The sequence below is a fragment of the Silurus meridionalis genome, chromosome 8 (genome assembly GCF_014805685.1).
Source record: "Silurus meridionalis isolate SWU-2019-XX chromosome 8, ASM1480568v1, whole genome shotgun sequence".
Taxonomy (NCBI): Eukaryota; Metazoa; Chordata; class Actinopteri; order Siluriformes; family Siluridae; genus Silurus; species Silurus meridionalis.
In genome coordinates this window covers 25,326,561-25,344,138 of record NC_060891.1, presented here as the reverse complement: position 1 = coordinate 25,344,138, position 17,578 = coordinate 25,326,561, and the positions used below count along the sequence as shown (strand labels likewise).

The 17,578-nt window shown below is 39.7% G+C and overlaps 1 protein-coding gene across 1 annotated transcript; it reads left to right on the top strand.

The window, feature by feature from the left end:
• Window positions 1-3,607: 3,607 nt before the first annotated feature.
• rlf (RLF zinc finger) lies at window positions 3,608-16,728 on the top strand. The gene is made up of 8 exons (XM_046855433.1): window positions 3,608-3,905; window positions 7,720-7,874; window positions 8,721-8,802; window positions 9,898-10,033; window positions 10,922-11,124; window positions 11,495-11,631; window positions 11,745-11,886; window positions 11,974-16,728. Exons 1-8 carry the CDS (start codon window positions 3,729-3,731, stop codon window positions 16,495-16,497), a joined length of 5,556 nt encoding a protein of 1,851 aa, XP_046711389.1. The 5' UTR covers window positions 3,608-3,728; the 3' UTR covers window positions 16,498-16,728.
• Window positions 16,729-17,578: the final 850 nt, after the last annotated feature.

Below are 17,578 nucleotides of genomic sequence, written 5' to 3'. Positions count from 1 at the left end.
ATCACAGAGAGGCCCTGTACTTGAGATGTCTATAAAACTGTACAAAGGAAAAGCTTTTTGAAAAGCTTCTAAGCACAGCCACTTGGAACGTTTAACCATCTAAAGAACCACTGAAGAGCCTTGCTTTAAAGAATGCGGATAAGAGCAAAGCAAACCAAGGATAGACGTTTGAAGAGTCAAGAAATCAGTAGAGAATAACTTTAAATAAATGTATTTTCATTTCTGTATTTATGTAATTTTTTGGCTACTTTCTATCAAAGAAACTGGTGTTGGATCTGTGATGATCGCACATGTTGAGCTGTTTTATGAGTTGCTCAGTAGCTCCTAGTTTCTATAACCACAACTGACTGTAAAAGACTGTAGAAAGGACATTACTTATAATCACACACTCCAGTGCTTATGTTAGTTCTCACTCTCCAGTGTTCTGTATTGTTTTAAAGATTTATGATCACACTCTTGATGTCACCCAAATGAGGATGGGTTCCCCTTTTGAGTCTGGTTCCTCTCAAGGTTTCATCCTCATAAAATCTAAAACTATCTGTACAAACAGCACAACATATTGAATTGTATTTTTATAAATCCTTAGATCATCTCTCAAAAGTAAATATTTGTGTCAGTGTACATCTCATTCCCATCAGAATAAAAAGTCCTTTTGTCATTGTTCACAAACAAGATGTTTAGTCGTGTTCTCAGTATGACGCTGCACAGTTTCAGGATATTTAGATATAAACTATGGTTTGGATCACAGTGACTGCACAACAATTTGACTTTCTTCTGTTTGGCATCTATGAATTTCATAACATCTAAGGGAGTTTTTTCTTGCCACAGTCGGCATGGCTGCTCATCAGGGATAAATACACACCTTAATAATCACCTTAACTGTTAAATTCTATAAAGCTGCTTTGAGACAATGTCTGTTGTGAAAAGCGCTATAGAAATAAACTTGACTTGTAACTTTCAGATATACTTTGTATCACCGGTGGCCTCATTTTCAGTCCAAAAAGAGCCAGAATTATTTCCAAATACTTTTCAATCAAATCCCAGTCAGCTCTTAATATTTGGTTTTGCTTTAAATTAAAATTATTTACTGAATCAATGATTTACTGTTTTTTGTTAATTAAATGAAGATACCATTTTGAACAATTGCTTTATTACTTTGTCTTTTTTTTTTAACTGCCATTTTTAATATTTGTTTCATTATGTGGTGGTAAAGAGGCTGTTTTGTTGTTTTTAATGCAGTGTTGAAGTCTAAAAATTGATTTGTATTTAAGGAAATAAAACATCACAAATCAGCTGTTTTGGACTTTTCACTAACGTGTGTCTTGGTGTAGAAGGACTAGTGCTAGGGTTAAGTTTCCTCACTGTAGTTGGTGCAAATAAAGTAAAATTACAGCAAACTATTGAATGTCTGGAAAAAGGGATCTCTTACATGATAGAGTGCCTCCTGACTGAGGTGCTTCAAGTTCTTTTGATAATCCTCCCACCAGTTTCCTTAAAGACAAACAAATGTGATATAATATGCATGCACAATCAACAAAAACAGAAATGGCACACACCGGTTTAATCAGATATCTATCTGTCTGTCTGTCTGTCTGTCTGTCTATATATATATATATATATATATATATATATATATATATATATATATATATATATATATATATATATACACAGAGTTGAAAGTAACAAATTACATTTACTTGCGTCACTGTAATTTGGTGTTTTTTCTACTTTTTATTCTACTTTTTATAGTAATTTTTTGAAAATCTTTAATTTTATTTTTACTTAAGTATGTTTTGTTGGAATTCTATTGTACTTAACTACATTTTAAATCATATCTGTTAATGAGTAAAAAATACATTAAAATAACGCAATCGCGCCTTTTTAGGCAAAACTTTCAATCCACAATTACTATTGTCGCAATTTATACAATATATATGCCATATGAAATGAATGAAAAGTGTTATATTTAAGAGAAGATCTGCTGATGTTTTTTTAGACTTGAGCATTACAATATAACCAATCATACAATTTTGTTGAGAACGCAGGGTCCAATCAGAGCGTTTTCGATTCGTCACTGCGGAAAACGCCGGGGTTTTTCAACACATGCGCTCACTGTCTGAATTCTGAATCTGCATTTCATGATTTCTCTCATTTGTATAAATGACATTATAATATAACAATATAATAACGTTTTTGTTATTGCACTTTAATTTGTAATGGTGTTCTTTCAATTGAAAAACAACAGGTTTGATATTTATATACATTTGTCCTTTTTGAGCTACACTAGATTTCCCCATCCCCACTGGGTAAAAAGTAACTGGGTAAATTTTACTCTGAGTACATTTTAAATAAGCTACTTTTCACTTTTACTTAAGTAAATTTTTAGATCTGTAAATATACTTGTACTTTTATTTTTAATACTTTCTACATTTTATTAAAGTAGCATATAAAGTAGTATATATATGTTATAGGTAGCAGTTATTATCCACATTAGCTGTGTGATGTTATTGCTTATCACAGCTAATAGAAGTGTCTATATTATAAACTATCAATTGATCCATGCGAGAAGATTTCAGCAGAAAACAAATACTGCCACATCACAGATGCCACCGTATGCAATCGCAATCATTGTCTTTTTCACTCACCAGTCACATTGCACAGAAGAACATGTGTGGTTAAAGCAAATAATAAAAACTTCATGATTTCTGATCATCTATGATCATCTACGACAAACGAAAGAACCTGCTGTGATTAGGGCTTATATGCACTCTCAAAGTGCAAGGTACAACAGTTGTTTTTTATCTTAAAGATCCACCTGATTTATAACTTGGAGACAGTATGTGGCAAAGTGCAAGCAATAGTAATAATAAAATGTGCATTTCTGTGAGCGCAGAGTTGATTTTATTAAAGGTAATCCAGAAACCTACAAATTATTATGTTCTGTAAAAAGAAATAAAATACGTCTGAAAAAAAAGAACTGAAACTGTAATACAAAACAGGCTGTATAAAAAAATCTTATTTAAATTCTGCATTTGTGGGTGGAAAGCCCCTTTGGTGATCCAGCCCCAGTGGTGGATGAGGCCTAACCTCGACCTGCTCTAACTTCATGATTGCTCACAAGGGAGTTTTCTTTTTTGACTATCTATATATATATATATATATATATATATATATATATATATATATATATATATATATATATATATATACCCCAAGAAGCTGAATAATAAACAAAATATTACACCTGGTCCAGTTTGTATTTTTATTATTAAGGAAAAAATTAAAAATTTAAAAAAATTAATAATAATAATAATAATAATAATAATAATAATAATATAATAATTACAAAAAACATATAAATATATATAATATAATATAATATAATATAATATAATATATCTTAATAATAAAAATACAAACAAGACCAGGTGTAATATTTTGTTTATTATTCAGCTTCTTGGGGCACGATGCCAATAAAACCCATTCTCTAGGGTCCCCCTTTTCGTGGGCGTGGCCTAAATTCGACCTGTGTAACAGTGCGCGCTGTTAAGCTGTTGACCCCCCTTATCTGATTGGACGCAGCTCGACCCCTCCCACCTCGGAGCCTCTCCCTCAGACAACTCCTCCCTCCTCTTCCCACCCACCCACGCTTTTCAGTCGAGGCCCACTGTTGGCTGGGATCACGTGACCCGCCGAATGCGTACGCGCCGGGGCCAGGAGTGAAGATGGCGGACGAGAGCGCGGACGGGGATTCGGATCGGAGCAGCCAAGGCTGGGCGGGCGGGGACACGTTTTACGCCATGGAGGGTTTGCAGGCGACCCTGCAGCACCTCGAAGCCACGTTGAGGCAGCGAGACATCTCGGAGGCCTCGTCCACCGAGTACTGCGACAACTTCTGTCAGGTAAAAAAAAAAAAATCAACAACAAAAAAACGGTTTCCTCAGAGCACTAGCAGCGAGTGTGCTAATGCTAATGCTACGCGCTCCTAGCTAAACTATGCAGCTTGGTTTGAGAGCAGGAGGAGGAGGGATTTTATTTTGATTTAATTCGATTTTTATTTTTAATGCGGCTAATTCGTGCTAAAGCTCCCACATGCAGGGTGACTTGTGTTTTGTAATTGTTTCAGCGTAACGGCTGTAGTTTTGAAAAGCTGCTCGAGCACAACTCCCAATTTTAGTGCCAATATGTGCCATGCATTGGCTCCTAGTGCACCAGGCACTATTTTAGTGTCATGCATTTTAATGGACACTTCTTCATGTCTTTCAATTGATAATCATGGAAGCTTTGGGTGTTATATATATATATATATATATATATATATATATATATATATATATATATATATATATAAATAAACATACACACACACAAATAAACTTGCATACATGTATAGTTGGTCAGTTTTGGGTGGGGCAACTGTGTTTATGGTCTGTGCATCTTGTCAATAATAACAATCATCCCTGTTGTCTTTTGTGCTTTATTATTACTATTAGTAGTATCCATTTTTTTGGTTGGTGCACGACTAACTTTCCAAAGTTCAACACCACAAAGTGTGTAAGTCTGATTGGTCACACAGCATCTGCCAAGCTGCAGCTCATGTGAATATGGAGATGTTGTGATGATGTTATTATGGGATTATTGGAGGGTTTATGCTTTTTAACTAGAAAATAGTGAGTGAAGCATTAAAGCATGTGGTGCAATGTTTATTTTTAAGATCGTAATGCAAAGAATTTGGAGCAAACCTTTTGTGTTTATTTTATACATGTATATAGAAGGGCACGTTAGAGAAGCTTTAACGTGATGGTAAAAAACAAAATCTGTTTTTATTTCATTTATTGTCTCACACATTTGCGACGAGCGTGTCGTACTGTGTGTTTGTGTATGTGACCCTTTTTATTCTCGTTTGCTTTCCGACATCGGTGTCAAACTTTTCTTCAAGAGCTACATTTGCTTCCTGTTTTCTATTTCTTGTGCGCTTGGCTTGTCGTTTTAGCGAAATGTAAATAATAGCAGTGAAAGGAAGAATGCTTACTTGCTGAGGTGCAACGATGCATAGGCTTCCTTTTTTTGGTTTATTCTACAGTAGTTTGGTCAAGTAGATTTATTTCTGATGGGTTTCAAACTTTTCTTTACCCGCTTTGGCAGTAAACAGATGTCCTTTTTAAAAAAAAAAACCAAAAGGAAGAAAAGCCACTAAAAAGTCATTTCCTGTCCGACACAGCCCTGGTACAGTGCCTGACTGTAGCACATCTGCAAGTGACACCAGCGTCACACATGTACTTGTGGGTGCTGGTATTACTTCACTGGTAAAAGTGAATTTCCTGAGATTTTTTTCTCTCTCTTGCTTTGTATTGCAGTAAAAAGTTAATGCAAAATATACTCTTGAGGAACGTTGTCAAGTTCCTACAAATAAAGTGTGTAATTAGTGACTAGGGCTTTTAAAGATCGGACGTGTGAAATGAGCACTGGACAAATAGTCTTTGTAAAGGAAATTGTGGGTGAGTATTGGTTTATTTCTGAAATCAAAGCTCAATTTAACGACCCTCACACATAACCATAATCGATGTAATAAATAAGAAATGTGCATGAAGCACAGTGTAGGTGTGTATCTGATGATGAGCAGGAACATTTCCTCCTCTCCAGTAAGAATAGAAACGGTTGTGATCACGGGCGGAATAGTTTAATGGGAATACAGGATGTAGTGCACATTAGTGTGTGTGAGGAATTTGAGCTCTCAAACGGCAGCGAGCAGACGCTCTTCTCGTATCGGGAGATTTGAGGAAACCAGCTCGGCAGCTCTAACCACCAGTGCAGTCATTTCACATGGTTGTTCTGATGCCCTGGTTGGTGACACTTTCACCAGGTGACATGTCCTCTTCATGACTTTCTGTCTGGCTTTACGGGTGTCTCTGTAGGACAGACCCACAGAGATTACAACCTGATGCACTCCCACCTGCTGCTTTTCATTGTGCGAATTTCAAAAAAAGAAGGACAGAAACCGACTGTATATCTGATAAACACTGATGGTATAACATCAACTTTTCGATAGATTGTCACAGTGTTGTTTTATCAATAGACAAGTTTGTGGACACCCGACCATAAAGTTTGTTTGTGCTTTTTAACATCCCATTCCACATGTACTCCCCCTTTTGCTGCAATAATAACCTTTACACTTTTAGGAAGATGTTCCACTAGATTTTGGAGAGTGCTTATGGAGATTTGTTTAATCTCCAGGTGTGGCTGTAGGTGAGGTGAGGAGGTCTGATGTGCAGTCAGCAGTCCAGTTCATCTTCAGTAGGGTTGAGTTTAGAGCTCTATAGAAGGCCACTCAAGTCATCACCAGGGACAATGTGCATTGTTAAAAGCGCTGGCATTACACTACATTACATTAGGACTGCTGTTTTATTTATCAATATGAAAAGGTTTCTCCTGAGCGTAAAAACAATCTTGACTGTTAAACACAGCACTAAAATCTGTTCTTTATTTCTAGCATGCATTCTAAGCTTTTGTCGAAGGGGATTCCTTGTGTGTGTGTGTGTGTGTGTGTGTGTGTGTGTGTGTGTGTGTGTGAGTGTTTAAGAGCCAGGGGGATAGCGCACTGTTACCCTAGGTACATCCGCTCTGATCCCGAAGGTTCAATCAGTGTGCCGCAGAGCAGATGGTTCGAGGTGAAAACGGTCAATCAGGGATTTCCTCAAACACGGTCTCTTCTGAATTTGGCAGCTCATTAACCTCTCAATGTTCATAACCGGTGTCTTCTGTACAAAGACGTTAAATCATCTGATAATTGGGTCATCGCTAGATATAGCTATACTTAAATCGTTTGCAAAGGATCTAATAGATGTTGTGAAGTGGAATGGGATAGAGCTGGCCCAACGGCACAATTTCACCGAGATCAATTACAACCCGTGAAATTCTCAAGTGATCAAGTAAAAATGAAATCTGTGAGACTGATGGATTATTTGTGAAATGCACACACTACCCTTAAAAGGCACTGTCTGGATTTTGCACCACGCTGTTTGCTATTAAACTTTTTTACACTCTCTCCACGTTCGAAAGCAGAAATGTGTTTCGCAACTTGACAGTAGCGAAAATGTGACTTCCTCATTTTGTACCACGCTAAAGCCGGCGTGTATTTTAACCGCTCTCAGACCGCTGGATTATTCTGGGCCCGAACCTCTTTTCCATTACAGCTGCGCGGTCATGTTTAAATACGATCCGCACTGTCCTTTAATTTAATTCTGAAACTACTTCATGATGCACAGCGAAGTGGTAAAACAAATCAAACTAATTCTTAACACAGGGTAAATCTTCAGGCTGGAGGGCTTCGTAGTTTCTCGGTGTGATGGAAAGCTTCAATCTTTTGGCAGTTTAGGAGATAAAAGGGTGCTGAAGTAATGAAACGGTGGAACTTTTAGTAATAAAATGGACATGCTTGTTTTGTTCAAAAGTAACCATGAAAGAAGAATATGCTGTATGCTGTGTTAGCACTTGCATTTTAACACGAGTTAATGTTGCAATAATCGACTCAAATAAGTTATTACCCATTAATAACGAGACGCTCATCACTAATTCGAGGTGCGTTTTGTGTATAAGTGCAAACGAAACATAATCCTTGTGCTCTCAGTGAATCGAAAAACCTTTATATCTACATTTAAGGACCACGAACACTAACCGAGCTGAATAATGAATGAAGGATTTTTCCGTTCTCCGCAGGCTCTGGTGCACTACGCCGGGAGTCGGAACTCTGTAGAGCACGGACTCACACTGCTGGATGTCTACTGCCTCTCAATCAACTGCTTTGCATCAGCGAGGCCGCACCTGGCGTCCAGCTCATCCAGCGTCGCCCTCGTTCTGAAGAGACTCGCACTGTAAGCACCGCTTTCACTGCACAGATCGTTATCCGGGCTCTGGATGTGGATCGTTAAGGAGAAATAAAGTCAGTTACGTTATGACATCTTAATCAACATCACGGCCTGATTGACAAAACTGTACAGAGGAAACTTTTAATTGTTTTGGTGTTAAATTTTTTGTTTCTTCACTACAGATCAGTGGTATGTGTATTTTAAATAGTGCTCATTTCTGGTAGTTATAAAAGCTCTATCATGTAGAAGCAGCAGCACAATACATTCAAGAGCTTCAGTTAATGTTCACATCAAACATTGCACATTTTCCCTTTTCCAGATATTTTTTTTGTGCTTTATAATAATAATAATAATAGTACTAATAATTTTTTTTATGTAAGTACAGCTTTAAATTATGGTTAAAATTCAGTATTGTAATGCCTGAGTGTATTTACACAGTTTACCACAATAATCACAATTATTTAATCACATTGTCCAGCCCTGATTTTGTCCACAGTGAGCTAATTGGTGCTCAGAGCATTCAATTTGAATTATAATTAATTTTATTATATTTATTTATTGTAGTAGCAAGTTAGGTTGATTAAAACGAAACAAAAAAAATGATGCTAAAATCAGTTTTTCTGCGTTCCTATTGAGGTCTGCCAATAGTTTTGGTTTGACCAAATGTTTTATTATTATTTGTTTTCAGCTTAATTGAATTCCACACCTTAATTAGTTGTTTTTTTTTTTCGTTAGTCAGCCCTCGCCTGTATGTTTAGGGTCACCTGAATGTTCACCCCATCTTCCTCTTCTCTTTTACTGACTTTCCCCCCCCAGCATTGCCTAAATGCTGCTCTGTTCTGCTTTAACTAGGAGCTGCTTTGAGTTGTTTCTGTCCGTTCCTTCGAATGAGATCCCATGTGAAGCCTGGCAGCAGTTTAACGGCTCTGTCCAGGTAAGATTTTACCCCCTTCATTACACAACCACAAATGCCGAAACTTTAGTACTTCGGAGGTCATAATCTGTGGTTTCTTTCATTTTTTTTTTTTTTAGAACAGTAATGTTTTTTTAAATGGCTTTTATTATTTAACACTGTTCCAGAGTTCATGGGTTTAAAAACGTATTCAACCAGTCGACTGTAACAGCAGACCTGCATGAGCTGAGTGAAGCATTGGGCAAAATGTGCCTGAACTTGCCTCTAATGTAAAGCGCAAAAGGGAAACTTCTTCAGTATTCGATGCAACAGTGAATATTGTCACTTGAATAAGATCGACCTGCAAACCTTTCCTGCTCCTATTGTTCTGTGGGGCAATCGGCATGTCCACTCAGTCCCAGTACAGATACTTCTGATTTATTCAGATTAGGAGAAAATGACATTTCCTGCTATTAATTAGGGTTTGATAAAATGGTGATTCAGTAAAACTTCCTGCAGATAGATTTAGATTCAGATAGTGATTTAGATGGTGTAGTCACACACATTTGCACCGATGGATAGTGATCGTGTCCCTTTCTTCTCCTCGGATCCGCCCGATTCATCCAGACGCCCAACCTCTGGATGGATTTCTCTTTAACCGGAGACCACTCTGCAGCTGAGGAGGGTTTTTTCCATGAACAGCCTAAAGATTCATAAAGTTACTGAGCAGTTTATGAATACTGAGGATGGATTTGGACTGTAATTAATACAAGGTCTATTACAATGGCTTTTAGGAACACAGGGTCTATGAGCTGTTACATTTCTATCACTAACCAGTGAACCTCAAAAAGGATGGAATTATAATGACATTAGGTGCCACCCCAAAAACAAAAAAAAGGGACAGTTTCTTTTTTGAATCGGTTCCTCTTGAGATTCCTTCTTAATTCAATGCCCATCGATAAAAGCGCTCTACTAATAAATTGATTTGAATAGATAAACTCCAGATTTATCTCCCCTGACTTTTAAAACACTTTATAGCCTGGACTAGTTAAACCACAGGACTTTGTTCAGTGTGATAGCTTTGTGCACGTTATCCGTTACACAAAAGACGATGGGGTACAATGTGTGTCTCTGCAGGCGGCGCATGAAGCCATGCTGGAGTATGGGAGTACAGACCTCCAGGCGCTGGTACAGATCACTGGAGAGGGTGGGGCATGGGGTAACCCTGCCCTCGTTTCCCTCCTCACAGAGCAGCCTACAGAAGCTGATAAATGTCAGTAGCTGTATATTTCCTTGTTTTATAATCGCAGTGTTTATAGCGCAGTGTTTTCCACATCTGAGGTGTTTGTCAAGCCTAAGAGAAATTATCTTGGGAGAATATATGCACGTTTGTGGTGTTTCCTCTGGGGAGAATTTATGTAGTGTCAAATGAAGGGCTCCGTCTGGTTAACGCTCGCATCCTAATTTTAAGGATAATTTGGTGAAATGCGGGTGTAAATATGTTGATGCGTTTTTCTATCACATTTTTTGTAATAGGGCTTCTTAAATGACCATGGGGTCGTTAAAAAGTAAAAAAAAAAAAACCAAACAAATTTTAGACCTTTTTTAAAAAAGCTTTAAATAATCTTAAATACACTGTTTTAAGTCTTAAATAATTGTAAACAGGTCTTTGTTTTCCAATGTCCATGTAACTCTACCTCTAATGCACATTTAAATTGCAGCACTTGATTTTTTTTGTTTGTTAGTTTCCGTGGTGGTGTAGTTCTTTCTTTCTCAAGTCCAAATATAATTTGCGGTATTGCGGCTACAAATTAGAACAACATGCAACAGCCAATCAGATTTTTGTTATTGGCACAAATTTCTCCTGGATTATACCACGGATATAAACGGGTTTTATTTTTCAGCTATAGGGAAGTGCAAGTGCAACAACGTGTTTGTGTGTTTTTAAGGTCATGTGATGGGTCTTAAATTACATTCTTATTGGTCGTAAAAAGGTCTTTAAAGTCTTACATTTGACTTTGTGGAAACCCTGTAGAATTTAAAAGAATTTTGTTGAATTTAGTAGAATTTTTTTGGGAATAAAAATGCTTGAATCCACATACATGTAAATTGGTATTAATCTACAATTCCCCACAGCAATTCAATCTTATCTTCCCAACAGTAAACGCCTACCTGGGTCTGGAGGGAGGGGACTTTTTGGAGATGAGGATCAAGCATCTGGAGAAAGTCGGTGAGGTCGAGAAGGCCCTGATCCTCACCAAAGCCTGTGGCAACTGCAGCTTGTTGCCCAATCAGGCCACATTTCGCCAAAATTATGTCACACAGCTCTGCCAACAACTGCCCAGCGAGGAGGCAATTCTGCAGGTAATTAACCCGGTCGCTTTGCACACAATACAAGACTGGGATTTTCGTTTTAATACTTCCATACACATAAACATGTAAGAAACTAACAGGTCTATACAGAATGATCTCTAATCATGCATTTATAAGCACGATTGTCTTTTTCAAACATGATTGTAAATCATACATGTGCTCTAATGAAACATTTGCCAACCTGTTTTCCCCTCAGCCTGCCTTTTTTTCATGTTTTACCTGCCACAATTTAATCTCCTACTCTGTCACTGGTGATTGGTTTGAGTAGTTTTGAGTGTCTGTGGGTTTTTTTTTTTTTTTTCTTCTTGAAAGGACTCTGCCTGGGCAGTGTGGTTTAAAATGCTTGTCCCATCCTGTTTAGATTTCCAGACTGGACGGCAAGGATGTTTTAGAGATCATTTGCAACATGGAGACAGAAGGTGATGAGAACACGGCCTTCATCCTTTGTACCACGTACTTGACGCAGCAGCTGCAGAAAGGAAACCTGTACTGCTCCTGGTCAGTGTTCATACTTTTGAGCTGAACAAATGTTTTCTACAGATTGAAATTTTAGGTGAATAAAAATATGCCTTTGTATTTTTGATATTCCTTTATTAATCTTTTTTCTTCAGGGAGCTGACATTGTTTTGGAGTAAGCTGCAGAGGAGGCTTGACTGTTCCCTCGACTCGTTCCTCGAACGCTGCCTCCAATTTGGGGCTATAGCAAAGATTGCCCACCATCTGCTGTTCCTTATTCGAGTAATCCAAACTGAGGTGAGGAATTGTTTAATTAAAGGATTTCTTTATCAGCTTTTAATAATTGAGTGATATCTATCCATCTATGTCTTTGTTCCCCCTCAGGTAATGCACCTTGGTCTGGCAGTGTCTGTTGAACTTTGTGTGAAAGCCCTTCAGCTGTTAAGGCAAGAGTATCCAGAAACCAAAACCATTGTCTGCAAAAATGTGGCCTGTCTCCTCCCGGATGATTTGGAGGTGCTGCGAGCATGCCAGCTGACCGAGTTCTTTTTAAGCCCCTCTCCAGAGGTGTTTGCAGGCCTCGAGGAGCTCTACAAGCGTCCGGATCAAAAGTATGACGAGGAAAACGCTATAATCCCAAATTCATTACGGTGTGAACTGCTGCTTGCACTCAAAGCCCACTGGCCATGCGACCCAGAGTTTTGGGATTGGAAGACTTTAAAGTGCTATTGTATGAAGTTGCTTGGACTGGAACTCGAGGAAGACGATAGTCCTGTGTTGGAAAACATCAACAGTGTCACGACTGGGATAAACAGCGAGAAAGAACTAGATGATGATGATGATGATGATGATGATGATCACGAGGTTGAAGAATACAGCAGTTCTGACGAGGCGAACGAGCATGACAAGGAAGATGAAAAACGAAAAAGCTCTAGAGATCTTCTTTGGACTTCGGAAAGATCCAAAAGGTGGCTTCAGAACAAGGTGCGTTGTGAGATATGCCAGAAGGATGTGATCGAGTCACGGCTGTGTCATCACGCCAGAAAGCATGTGGAGAATGGCGTGTGGAAGTGTCCTGTGTGCCTGCAAAATTGCGGGAGCAAATCCGAATTTGTGCCACATACCAAAAAACACCTCCAAATGCCTGCGTGCCATCTGAAAAGAAAGAAAGTTAAAAACAAGGTGAAAGCCAAACAAACGCTGGAAACGGACGTATATCATTTGAAAGAGTTGGAACCTGGTGAGCTGCGTGTGGACCCATTTTGTGGTGGGCCAGAGCACGCCGTAGAGCCACCTGCCGTAGTGCCTAATAACGAAGCGGATGAAGATTACATCACATTTGATTATATCAACATTCACTATAAGTTACAGGATCGCGAGGTTTACATATGCCCTGCCACCGACTGTTCAAAAACGTTCAAGCTTTTCAAATATCTGGGCGTTCACTTGAGGAACGAGCACGAGGAGACGGACCCGAACGTAAAACATTACGTCGAGATGAGCAATCGGCGCGAGAAGTGCACGTTCTGTCGGCGAACGTTCATAACTGCGTATCACAACCAGAAGCACCGGCGCATACATTATGAAGATTGTCCTTACACGTGCGTAGTTGCAGGTTGCAACGCTCGCTTCGAGTCAATCAATCAGCTCATCATGCACAAGCACAGACATGGCTTCCGGCTCTCCTACCACTGTGAGCTGAACGGCTGCAGCCTCTCCTTCTGTGATCTGGGGCAGTTATACCACCACGAGGCGCAGCACTTTCGAGATGCGGCGTACACCTGCCCCAGCCCGGGCTGCAAGAAGTTTTACTACTCTCGGCAGGAATTTCTAAAACATACAGACACTCATGGCATCACCTTCACAGAAAAGGACTTTGAGGCTCAGAGGAAAGCGAAAAGGAAACTTCTGCTGCCCGTTGTGGGGGAGGGCGACGGCTCAAAAGCATCCTTTCAGCCAAAAACGGAATGTGCAAACAGTGAACAATCACAACACTCGGAAAGCAAAGACTCCACGGGTTTTCCGACACGTGTAGCCGTGTGTTTCGATGGCAAAAAATTTACCTGTGGCTTGGAAAAATGTGGAAGGACATTCAGCAAAGCCAGAGATATTCAAAAGCACTTAAATATTGTCCACCCCAACCAGTTGAGAAAGGAAAATCCAGTATGCAGAACGGTGGAAAACGAAAAGCAGTTAAAGGCTAAACCGGTAAAGGAGCCCGATGGTCAAGAGAAAGGGCTTGCAAAAGGATGTAGTCAAGAACAAGCTACAGATGCTGCACTCTGTGATAAAACACTTTCAACACCAAGTAGCCCTGCATGTCTCAGCGGAATGACTGGCGCTTTGACTGAAATTGTCTTGGGGCTTAATCAGCTAAGTCTTAATAGTACCATGACTAGACAAGTAAATCAGAGTTTACACGCTTCAGGATCGAAAGCGCCCCCGGTGACCTGCTCTAAAACTGCGAACGCTATAACGCAAACCAAAGTAACGGCGAACAAGTCCGAGATCGGGTCCTACCAAGCAGCTGCTGATTTGATGAGAAAGGAGGTAAAGGTAGAATCCCTATCTATACCGGTTAAGGGTCTTTCTTCCAACCCCGACAAACCAGACAACAATCTGCACATAATTAAACCTTTTGCTTGTGAAGTCGAAGGCTGCTTCTACAAAAGTGTTACAAGTCATGCTCTGGTGCAGCACTACGTCAAAAAGCATAACTACACCGACGAGACGGTGAAACAGATGGACATTTTTAACCCGCTCAAGTTCAAGCCTTTTAAATGCCACCTATGCTTTCGCGGATACAAAGAAAAGAAAGAGTTGAAGTCCCATTTGATTCTGAAACATAATATGAGCAAAGACATGGCAGAGAAAATTCTGTGTTCTTTGGCTGTATTGGTGGATCACTTCCCACCTTCAGCACTGAAGACCAAAGAGTTCTTTATTGACCAAAAGGACGCACCTACCGGGCTTCTAAATGGAGACCATTATGCCTGGAATGTCAAAACTGAGAGAATTAATGGCAGCATTATGCCTAGACACAAGAGTGAAAACAACGGTTTGTCGTCACAAAAGGGCACCTACGTGGGCAAAATACGTGTAGTAAAATCCAACAGAAGGGTTAGTACACGTTTGAGGAGAAAGCTGAAGATCGACGAAGACAAAACCTATTGTTGTTTACACAAGGGCTGTGGCGCTGGCTTTTCGAAGAAGTTCAACCTTCTGCATCACCTACAGACCGTGCATTCCTACCGCTCCAATCTTTGTTGGCAGAAGACTTTCCCTTGTAAGCATGAAGGGTGTAATAAGCAGTTTAACCACGTGTCGAGTCTGAACAGGCATTACCGCAAAGACCATCCGGTAACCGAGGATCCCATTCCGAGATTCAAGTGTACCTTTCCCAAATGCAATGCCACCTACCACCTGAAGAGCAGCCTCCTGCGCCACACCAATCTGAACCACCAGCATCAGACTCAACCGAAGTCCACGGCTCCGACTTCTATCGACAAGTTCAAAAACGTATACAAGCACTTTGGTAGCTCTGGTCCTCTGGTGGTACGGCTACAAAATACACACAAGAGAGAGACCTCTAATAGTGGCTGCCAAAAAAAACTGATCATTACCTCCAGTTCTCAGTCCAAAAGGCAGTCTTTAAGATGCCACCCTAAAGCTGAGGAGGATGTTGAACACGATGTGGAAACCACAGAGAAGAAACCAGGTGTCAAAAGTATAACACCAAAGAAAACAAAAGGCAAGTCTGGATACCGAACACCCGAGGAGGCTTTGCAGATGTGTCAGGACCGTTGTTTACCAGAGGCTTACCCGTGCATGGTTCAAAGCTGCAATTCTGTGGTATCTAGCAAGCGCAGCCTACAACGACATTATATAAAGTGTCACAGAATGCTTAACACCAAAGTGAGAAAGAATAAAGACACCCTGTTTTATACCGCAGAACAACTTGAAGAACTGATACAAAAGAAATCAGCGGTATCTGCTTTGCCAGACCGGGCCCCTAATGGAGTCCTCAAAATGGAGTATCAAGCCGAGACTGAGAACTCCGGCACGCCACACATTCCCATGAGCCTCCATTCGGTCAACACCGAAAAAGTGAACCAAACCACGGCTTACTCGAGGGACACCAGTGCAAACTGCAGCGTAATAATCGGCACGGACGACCTGCTTTTTGGGAAGTCCAATGGCCAAGCTGACACAGAGGAGCGAACAAAAACAGAGTCCCCTACTCCTCCACTTGTGCCCCCTCCACCCCTCGACCTTTCTCCACCATCTACCCTGAAAATAAATGTCAACAATACATCACTGGACGTTACAAACAGAGAGAGCAAGACTGTCGGTGTTCCTGCCACCGTCTATATACACACAAATGCTTCCTTGATGCGTCAGCCTCTATGGGGGAAAATTTCAGAACTTTCTGAGCCATTACCTTCCACACCTCAAAAAGACACTAACCTGGGTCAACGCGCGTTTGACATGGCGACTTACAAGCCGCTGGGTTTCGAGTCCTCGTTTTTAAAATTCATCCAGGAGAACGAAGAGAAATCTCAATTCGACCCTGTGCGGACAGTGGCGGTTTTAAACCCATGCTTCAAACCCGGCGTCGCTCGCCGACACGAGTCCTTCCGACACAACAACTCCGTCAAGGAGAACAACCTGAGAAAATCCGCCATCCGCCACAGTCGGATGTCACACTTGTCCCCGCTTAAGTCTTTGCTTTCTAAAGAAGAATGCAGTTCTATCCAAAACCTGCGTTTTATCCTGGAAAGAGCGTTAATGGGCTGTGGTGACCAGGCAATAAAGCAGCTTCAGTTCCTCAAGCCCGTGGTGGTCCTAGAACGACCCAAGTCATCTGCTTCCCTGCTTGATCTTCTTCCCTCTGAAACACAAGCGTAAACTGCACAAACCGCTACTTAGTCATGTAGAGTTTTCAACTCATGGTTTATTTTTTTCCCTTTGTTTTTTTTTTTTTTGGTGATCCAAAATACTTCCACAGTATTTTTTTTTTTATGATCATTATTACAAACTGGTTATTTGCCAAACTGCAGAGGATGATGTACCATGTTTGCTTACCAGTCACATGTTTGTATGTGTTCGAAGAGCAAATAAAAAGATCTGGGAATTAAAGTGCAGTTTTTTTTATTATTATTTAGGACCTACTCCTTCTATACACTTTCATGATCTACATTTTTTTTACATTTATTTAAATAATATAAAACTGTTTCATTTTGTTGCTAAATTATTGTATTTAAAGTAGAAAATGCTGAATTTGCATTCTATAGTGATAGTATACTTATCGGTACTGTTATCAATACTACGCTCTATGATTTAATGCAAAAAGACGTTAAAAAAAGGTTATTTTATTACTGCTAAACTTTAATACTGCAGTTTACAAATGTGTCCAAGCAAACAGAAAAAGGCACATTTTAATCAAATAAAAATGCCCTTGAAAAAAAAAGTGCTCAGCATACAACAGCACAACTTATTTGAATTAGAGGTTAATCCATAGTGGATTTTACCGATAGCTAGCTTGGATCGTACTTGCTAATAACCGATTAATCGACCGATTTAAAAATTATTAATGAATAAATAAAAAAAACGTAAACTAGAATTTTTTTTTTAAATACTGATTTTTCAAAATGTGCTAAATAAAATAGATTCATATTTATTCATACAAGTTATTTAAATCATCTTTCGGCTGCTCCCATTGGTGGTTGCCACAGCGGATCTTCAGTCTCCATACTACTGTCCACTACATCTGCCACTTTCAAATGTATTATCTGCATGTCTTCCCTCACCACATCCATAAAACTTATCCTTGGTCTTCCTTTTTTCCTCCTGCCTAGTGGCTCCATCCTCATCATTCTTCTACCGATATATCCCATGTCCCTCCTCTGCACATGTTCAAACCATCTCAATCTCACCTCCCTCACCGTGTCTCCAAAACATCCTACATACGAAAAGCTTAATAGTTTCA